At 52.2% G+C, this 9,052-nt stretch overlaps 1 protein-coding gene across 4 annotated transcripts in view; it reads left to right on the top strand.

Moving 5' to 3' along the window:
* Positions 1-2,569: 2,569 nt before the first annotated feature.
* The window catches only part of DVL3 (dishevelled segment polarity protein 3), a 33,862-nt gene continuing 27,379 nt past the window's right edge, over positions 2,570-9,052 (top strand). For all 4 annotated transcript variants that reach the window (XM_053985922.1, XM_053985923.1, XM_053985920.1 and 1 more), the window contains exon 1: positions 2,570-2,775. In XM_053985922.1, the coding sequence (XP_053841897.1) occupies positions 2,609-2,775 (167 nt within the window). In that variant the 5' untranslated portion in view covers positions 2,570-2,608. The remainder of the gene's footprint in view (positions 2,776-9,052) is intronic.

Raw genomic sequence — 9,052 nt, 5'->3', positions numbered from 1 at the left:
GGGAGGGAGGAATGGATGGATGGATGGATGGATGGATGGATGGATGGATGGATGGATGGATGGATGGATGGATGGAAGGAACCTGGTGTTCCTGTATCAAACCTACAACTTCAGTTAACAATAGTAACCCTTTTAAAAGAAGATAATAATTTGGGTTTGCTTAAAGGTGTAAGTGATGGAACTCAAGTACATCCACCTCTGCTTTGGGCTGTTCCAAGATGCACTAAAATGTCTGAAGCCTGTGTACTCTGTAGGGAGAAGTAATGTTATCAATGCTGCAAATTTTTAAGTTGCAATAATTGCAAAAATAAGCCAATAGGCAGTTCAGAAACTTCCTTGTGGACCTTGGAGTGCACAATCCCCTCCTGCTAATTTCTTTGGCACTGTGTTCTTAACTTCCATTCAGTGAGTCATACAGCACAAGGCCTCTGTGAGCAGTGAAACTGATCTATCATTGAGGCTATTCAGTCACTTGGCCTGTTTTAAAAGAGAAGGCAGTTGTAGCAATGAGATTTCATCTACTACTACCCTGGGGGTGTGGCACCCCTCCCCTGAGCTGCATGTGCTCCCTTGGGAGCTCAGCACTACCGAAAATTGCCCTTTTGGTAACAAAGGTGTCTGATGCATACAATACAGGCTCCAAGGTGCACCGACGGCCGTGCTGCGAGGTGGGTGAGACAGTGGTCCTGCCAGGGACACACGAGGATTCTCTCACATGTGCCTGCTTTTGGGGCAGGGAGGTGTTGCAAAAGGACTTTAAGATTACCTCTGTCAGGGTTGACACAGGAAGAAGCAACTTAAACTAAACTTTTCCATTCCTGACCTGGATTCTTCATTCCAGGTACACCAGCTTTTACCACAGAGCTCTGAGCATAAGGAAATGACAATCTTCCAAGAGCTGATGTGGAAACATCAGAGTCTCAGATCTCTTACAACTTCTGCTTACCTGAGGACTTCTCTTGAATTTTTATTCTTTTTTCAGTTTAGTGTCAGGTTCTTCCCCCAGTCTAGCAGTGTTGCCCAGGTAATTACTAGCAATGCCTGCAGGACTCTTTAATGCATTAGAAGGCTTATTTAGCTCAGCCTGCCTGCCTGCCTGCCTGAGGAACTTGGCTCTGTTCCCTGCAGGATCTCTCTGGCTCCTTTTCCTACGGCAGGGGAGTCTAGTTTGAGGGCTGATCTAGTCTCAGGCCCATGGTGCTTCCTCTGCATGTTCCTTGTAATCCAGGATGGTGCAAGGTGGTTCTTGCCCTTCCTGTTGGTGGGTGTTCCCAAAACTCCATCCACTCCAGCTTTGCTCTCAGCCACAACTCCGGGAAACTGCTGATGGAGATGGTTCCTTGGTGCCTGCTGGGTGCTGGCAAGGTGTGCAGAGTGGAAACCAGACAACCTGAGACTGCTGCAGAACAGAGGCAAGTCCTAGGGGCTGGGGTCACAGTGCCGATGACTTTAGGTAAGAATGTGCTGGGGTCTGGGGAGACAGGATGGGAAGAAACCACACAGCCAAAGGGTGGCCAGTTGAAGAAGCCATGGTATATGGAAGATTCTCATGAAGAGCAGAGGAAAGGCTCTGCTTGGTGAGGAAAAGGTCTGAGCACTGGGGTTAGTTGTTGGATGGTGACAAGGAGTTCAGAGGGAAGCCTTAGCTGGAGAGGAGCTGTGGTAGTCTGTGGGTGTGTGGTAGTCTGTGTGTGGTGGCCATCTGAGACAGTACGGGGAGCTCAGAGGGGTCTGTACATGGGAGGATAGGGTAGAGATGGATATGCCTCATGTTTTGTAAGCTGTACTCATGGGGCACATAGATGTATGAGGAGCAAGGGGAAGGCTGGGAGGTGTGTGATAAAGGACCAGGGCTGCAGAGATAGAAGGGGAGGCCTGGGGTGTGGACAGAAGCAGAGGTTGTGGGACACAGGGATGACCCTCTGTGTGAAGCAGCATCAGAGGGTGTAAAGGGGGTGTGAAAGCGGAATGAGGGTGGGGAGCCTGGGAGAGGTGTATTCCGAGCTGGCACTGGGAATGTGGGTGCTCGGGGAGTACCAGGCTGTGGATAGGAGGATGTGGATGTAAAGTATAAATCCCAATGCACCCAGGGGCGGGAGGTGGGCAGTCCCAGGGGCCATGCACCCACATGGGGCACAGCAGCACCGGGGGTGGATGGGTGTGTAGGGGGGTCCGTTCCAAATAAGAGGGTCAGTCAAAGCGAAGGGGGGGGGGGGTCTCCTATCGATGCGGGATCTGGCTCGGGGGCAGCGTGCGGGCCAGTATGGTGGCGAGATCTGGACCCGAACTCCCGGGCTGCCCGCTGAGCCCCGGCCCGGCCCGTGGTCGGTCCCGGGGTCGCTCCCGCGCCGCGGCCCCACGGGGCGCCGGTTCCGGTTCCGGCGGGGCCGGGACGGCGGGCGGGGCGGGGCCGGCCGAGGCCGAGCCTGCGCCGTGCAGCCGGGCGGCGCTGGGACCCGGAGAACAAGGGGCGCGGGGGGACCGGGCGTGCGGAGGCCGCAGCCGGGCCGGGGCACGGGCGGGGGCCGGGCCGGGACTGGGGGTCCGGGCCGGGGCGGAGGAGGCGGCGGAGGCAGAGGCGGGGGCCTGGCGGCCGGGCAGGGGCGCCATGGCGGCGGCCGAGACGAAGATCATTTACCACCTGGACGAGCAGGAGACGCCGTACCTGGTGAAGCTGCCGATCCCGGCCGAGCGCGTCACCCTCGGCGACTTCAAGGGGCTCCTCAACCGCCCCAACTACAAGTTCTACTTCAAGTCCATGGACGACGACTTCGGGTGAGCGCGGGCCCGGGCCCGGTCCCCCGGGGCCACGCGTGGAGCCCGGGCCCCGTGGGGCTCCCCGGGGAGCAGTGGGGGGTGGCCGGGAACTCCCGCCCTCACGGGGCCTGGGCTGGGGCTGGCTGCCCCCTCGGCCCCGGCAGCGCCCCCGGGACGGCGGGGCCGGGACCCCCGCGATGGGGAGGTGCCCCTCTCGTTCCGGGCGCGGGGCGGGTGGTCCCGATCCATCCTCCATCCCCATTGCCTTGCCTTGGGGAGGATGGGGGTGGTGACCCCCTTGGGTTCTGTCTGGAGGGACGCACCCTCCGTGCACCTCAGGACCTCACCTGTGGGAGGCTGGAGGTGATATCCCCCGTGCACGTTCTCTGGGGTTTGTTGTCCCTGGGTGCTGCCTCCGGGGACAGCCGCACATCCTCGGATCCCGCATCTGCTCTGGGGAAGCTGCGCCATCCTAACTCCTCAGTGAGGGAGCTGGTGATACCCTGCTTCAGGTGCCAGAGGCATCTTGGAGGAGATCATCATTCCCATCTGAGGGTCACTCCCTCCCCGTGCTCAGGATGTTTGGCCAACACCTTGCCTGAGGTGGTATCTCCCATGCAGCCCACACTGGGGTGTCTAGGGTGGCATCCCCAGGTTATATCCTACTCAGGACTGTCCCTCCCCTCCAAAAGGGCCTGGGCATCTCCCACTATGCCTGCCTGTGGAAAGTGCCCCTTGCTCCCTCCTCCAGAAGGGTGTGCCACCTCCATCAGCCCTTTCCATGGAATGGAGTTGGGGACAGTTTTGTTCTCCTACCATCCATTTTGGGGAGGGACATCCATTTTGTCAGCTTTGTCCTCCGCATCTCATTTTTGGGAAGAATGTGTAGAGAAGACCAGCTTTCTCCTCTCCTACCTCCATGGAGAAGGAGTGAGAGCTCTCCACATGATGCCCATCTCTGAGGAAGAGGTGTGTGCAAGACCCACTGTACCCATGTACATGTCCCATCCTCAAAGTGAGATGTCCCATGCTCAATATCTGGTATAGAAGAGGGGTGCAGCCCTGTCTCATATCCCATCTCCTGCAGGGCAACTCTCTTCCAACAGTGGTGTTTCCATCACTTCTTTTGTGATGCCCTTTGGTTCCTCCCATCACAGGGGACTCTTTGGAGGTGAGGAGGTGTATTCTGACTCTTGTTGGGATGTTGTAGTCACCTATCTTCTGGGCAGCCCCTGCTGTCTCCTACCTGCATAAAGTTGGTTACTGTTCTGGGGAGCAAATACCATGTGAAGCCAGCTCCCTGGAAGACCCTTTGTCCTCACTCTGTTTTGTCCAGATTTCCTACATCTGACTTCCCTTTAGCCTTTCTGGGGACCTCTTTTTCCATCCTGGGACCCTCTTGGTTTCTACAACATGTGACTCTTTACCATTCCTAGCACTTTGGTGTTTGAAGGAGTTGTGTGATACTTCCTCCTCTGAAGATTTGGTGTTTACAGTAGGTCTTGTGCATGGAGCTGGGATTGCAAAGTGTTTTCAGTTTTATATTCTTCCCAGTGTCTTCTCACTGCACCAAATACCTCTCTAGGCTGTGATTTTGGCTTGTACCCCATGTTGAACAGGGCTGGGCCTGTTTGGGGCTTGGATGAGATCTATGTGGCTGCCTCAGCAGGGGGTGCTCTCCCCTCCTCAGCCAAATTATCCCAGTGCCCAGGTTCCCGTTAGTTTGGGAGGTGCCAGCTTTCAGATGAGGCTTGAAATTTGGAGTCACTCCTTTGACCACAGGCTGGGACTCTTTGCCTCCCTAAATTCCTCCAGACCCAGTGGAGAGCTTTAGTCCTCAGAAGCTTCGCCGTTCTCTCCTGGCAAATAAGAAGTCTCCAGCCCTCATTTTCCATAGATTTCCTCAGCAATATCAGTTGTCTGTGGATCATTTCCTGTCCCTCAGCTGTTGAGTAGTGTTGGGTGCTATGAAACAGCTGCCTCTCCCTGTCTCGGAGGGGACCATGTTCATTTGGGGGAGAAGTGACTTCTCCATGCATACTGTTTGTAAACAAATGCTTTGGGATCCTTTGAAATGTTGTTCTTGAAGTGAATTCAAACTTGTCTTGAATGAAACATTGCCATGTGGGTGGGAGAGTGTGCAACTATAAACAAAGTTTAGTAATAAATAGCAGCGTCTTGCATTGGGAAGAGGAGTCTGGTGGCAGTGAAGTTTTGTGCTGTGCTTTTTCATCCTCCTCTATCTCTTTAAGGTTCTACAAGAGGAGCTAGATGATAGATTAAGAAAACTCAACAATAAAGCAGCATAGGGAGTTATAGTGGGTGATAGCAGGGAGAGGGGAAAGTCACTCAGGAAGACACCACAAGATCAATTGTGTCAGAAATGTATGGGATGAGATTTTTGTTGTGACCAGTCCAGCTAATTTGTTTGGGAAGCATAAACTGCTCTGGAAGGGAAGGTGCAGCTGAGAGGGGGTCAGGGGCTGTGTGTGGGCAGCCTGTTCCTTGGAGAAGTCCTGGGCAATGAGTTGTGCAGTTGGCCTGGCGTGTGAGAGAGAGAGCAAGCCTCTGTCACCATGGATGCTTCATCAGGAAAGCTGTCTCTGCTGCTTTCCAGAGAGCTGAAGAATGTGCTGGTGGTTGGCTGGAACATGGTGGGAACAAGCAGAGCAGTCCAGCTGCAGCCTTGTCTCTGAGAAGCCCTGAAGCCCTGGGTAGCACACAAAATTTCATGATCCCTGGTAATTGATGTCCATGAGAAAGTGAGCCATTGGCCTGCAGGGAGAATCAGAGACAGAAGGGCATGAGGCACCTTGGCTGCTTGACTGCAAATGCATGGGCAATTAGTGAAAACTAGACTGGAGGTTAACAATGGTGGCATTCAGAAGCTGTGTGACAGGGAAAAGCATTTCTCTCTTACACATGTATTCCTCTCAGCTCCTTCCCTGAGGGGATTCCCTCAGGGTGCCTTCTGTCTGGCTTGTGCTGGGCTGCTGTCTGTCAGCTGGGCAGTGTCCAGGAGTAGGACCCAGGTTAAAGCCCCCTCAATGAGAGAAGAAGTAGATGGCCTTAAGGCAGCTGATCAATGAGGAGGAGGCCTGCAGCTTCCATGGTTCTGCTTTGGACCTTCTGCTGGATCCCTGTGGCATAAACCAAACTTCTCATCTTATTGGGGACAGAGACATCTCACCTTCCAGAGCCAGCTGGAGTAGAATCTCCAATGTTTCCTCTCACTTCTGTAGCCCAGTCTGAATCTTTCTCACTCTTCCTCCTTTTTTCCAGGCTATGGATCTCCAGTCTGGTATTCCCTTCAGCTAACCCCATCCCCAAGGCAGTATTACAGCCTCAGTCTTGGTGTGTGGGATTTTTCATTCTTTTGTTTATCTTGTTAATATTTGTTTGCTCTGAGAATCAGAGTTGTGATGGAGCAGCTTCAGTGTTTACATCTCTTTGGAAATGTGAACTGAGATTCCCCTGGGTGGCTGTGGAGTTGTCGGGCTAGGGCAGGAGTTAGTGCTCAGCTTCAAATAATTAAGACCCCAGAGTGGTGTCACTTCTGGGTGGCAAGGAGGAGAAGTGAGAAGAATTCCTGCACCTGGTCTTGGGGAGAGGAGTTGTGAGCAGCAGGAAGGCTGCAGGGTTTTGTTCCTGATGCAGTGGGCTACAGCTGTACATAACAGGGTGCATATATTTGTGCCCTTGTTGGCTTTGTGTACTGCTAATCCCAGAAGTGGAGGCACATGAATGTCAGCTGATGGATGGTGTGAGTGTGGGAGTGCACAGATGTGGTAGACTCTTCTTGGACCTGAGATGCTTTGTGTGGATGTGTCCCACCATGAAGTGTGGAACTACCCTTGGCTGCTAACATTGCACTCATTAGAGAGGGAAGGTTTGTTCGTGCGGCTTGAATCTTTTCATTCAGTGTTTCACAGGTAAGAGCTGTGTGCTGATCAGCAGGAGAGCACCTCAGATCAGTGCAGTGGTGTGACTGCTTTTGAGATCCATATTCTCCGTCAGACCTTCCCCAGGTTTTTCATGGGATTATGAGCAGACTTTTTAATTTCTTTTCTTTTTATCTTAATCCATAAAATGGAATTTCCAACTGTGCTTTATCTTGTCCACTTGACACTGGGAGCTTCTTGGGCAAACATTTGTGTGTCTCTTAGCATGACAGAGCTCTCAGTTCCATAGAGGTGCTGCAAGAACAGGACCTGGGCAATTCTTCTGGGTGCCTGTGCAGTTGGGAAGGGAACAACCATGCTGATGGTCTGTAGTTTGTAGTTTACTGGGACATAGGCTTCAGTCATGTGTAAAGTGTTGTCTCCTACCCAAGTCCATCATGAGAAATGTACATGGGCAACGTGGACTTCTCACCAGCCAGGTATTGTGCCCTTTTGCCTCAGCTGAACTATTTGTTTTTTTATCTGGTACAACTCTGAGAATATTCTTAAATCAGCTGAAATGTGATTTATTTTGTTTAGTTTTCTGTTTCTTGTTGACACTGCTCATTTTCTATTGATCAAAATGTGTTCCCACAGGGGCATCCTAAAGTTTAAGCTAAACTTTTCAGAGCATTTTAATGAGTGAAGTTTGTGTGTCCAGGTAAATCCTTAGCACCTAGCTTGAAGTTTTGCCTTGTCTTTCCATAAATTGTGGAGTGCCTGAAAGTTTGAATTTCTTTTGCCCGTGAAGAAATCACTTTGGTGATCATTTCACTTATCTTCACTCGCCCACCTCCCCTCTTCTAGACTGGAGAGCAGAAAGGCCCCATTCTTCTACAGGGGGACCACTCCTCCCTCCCATCCTACTGGTTCTGCATTGCTGGGAGAACACCAGTGATCTGAGGTACAATGGTGGGATGGTGCTGCTCCTCCTGCTGCTGCTGGTTTCTCCCTCTTGCAGGTCTCCATTCCAATTTTAGTTTCATAGCTGTGGTGAGTGATTCCTTGGTCTCAGCTGTGAAGTGAAAATTGGTATCCAGCTAATCACTGGCCCAGTATCTTATCCAGACCTGCTTAATTATCACCTGCTCTCCAAAGCCGGGTATGAGGCAGTGATTAGGACAGCGCTCTGGAGGCAGAACAAAGCGGGCGCTGCGGGAATTCCCAGTGTAGGGGTCAGATGCCATTGGTATTTGGCGGCCTCATCTCTGCACATGTGCATGAGGAAACGCGTTGATGCTCTCTGAAAGGCTGAGTGATTTATTTTTATTGCAGGGTCTTTTTGAAATTGATACCAGCGGTGACTGTCCTTCTGGCTGGAAATGCTGGGAGCTGGGGAAGGGATCCTAAACTTAATAAGCAGTGTCAGTTTCTAAGCAGTGGTGAGCACTGGCATGGTGCCCCTGTGTTTCCTGCCAGCTCTTTGTAGCATGTGTCGGGGGAGTTGTTTTATTTTGATTTTGGGAACGTTTTAAAATTTATTTTTAATTGGAAACTTTTGCTGTCTCCAGAAGACCTTTGCCTGTCCCATGTCCCTGATGGAGACTGCTTCCATGTCAGCATGAATTTCATGCTGGGAGAGGTTGGCAAGAAGTTTCTGAGTGAAAGGGCCTACAAAACTCCCTTGCATGCTCATGTCCTTTGTGGTGGTCTAAGTGACAACACTGGCCTTACTGGAAGGTGGTCATCACTTTTTTCCAGTTTCTAGTCAGTCCCTGTTAATTCTGCCCATTCCATGTGGAGGGGAGCACTTTACATATGAAAGGCCACAGCACCCCATCTGTTGTGCTCCAGAGAATGTGTTTCCATGCCTGCTGTGAGGTGAGCTGCCCTCGTTAGCAAGGGCCCACCAGCAGTTACTTCAGACATTTTACATGTAGGTTACTGCAGCCTATGCCTCTGTCTCCTGAGCTGCTGAGGATTTGGCAGAGAGCTGCTAACCACTGTCTGCATTTGTGGTGGGGAGTTCCTGTAATGCTGCCCGTGCTTGGGGTGGCCCATGGACACTGGAGCTGACTCTGGCTGGAGCTGCTGCTGGAGGCCGTTTCCAAGTGTTGTGGTGGTGGTGGTGGGGGCTACAGCAGTGCCAGGGTTGAGGTGAAGATGGAGATGGTTAGTTGACAGTATTCCCTGCTTCTCTGGATTGTATTGTCTGTGCCTGGGCCCTGTGTGTCCTGCTGTTCAGACCCAGCTATTACTGTCTCTGTAGGTGTCCAGCATTCTCAGTTGTGGTTGGAGCTGTGCTCTGAAGGCCACATTGGATGGCAGTCACAGCCTGGTTTCTTTGCCCAGGGGTGGTGTTTGGAAAGCCAAGTTAGCCAAATCAGGCTGCAGACCAATTTCCCTAAGGCCTT

The sequence above is a fragment of the Vidua macroura genome, chromosome 10, assembly GCF_024509145.1.
Source record: "Vidua macroura isolate BioBank_ID:100142 chromosome 10, ASM2450914v1, whole genome shotgun sequence".
NCBI classification, from domain to species: domain Eukaryota; kingdom Metazoa; phylum Chordata; class Aves; order Passeriformes; family Viduidae; genus Vidua; species Vidua macroura.
Note: the sequence above shows the minus strand (reverse complement) of the source record. Positions and strands in the feature narration are given on the sequence as shown.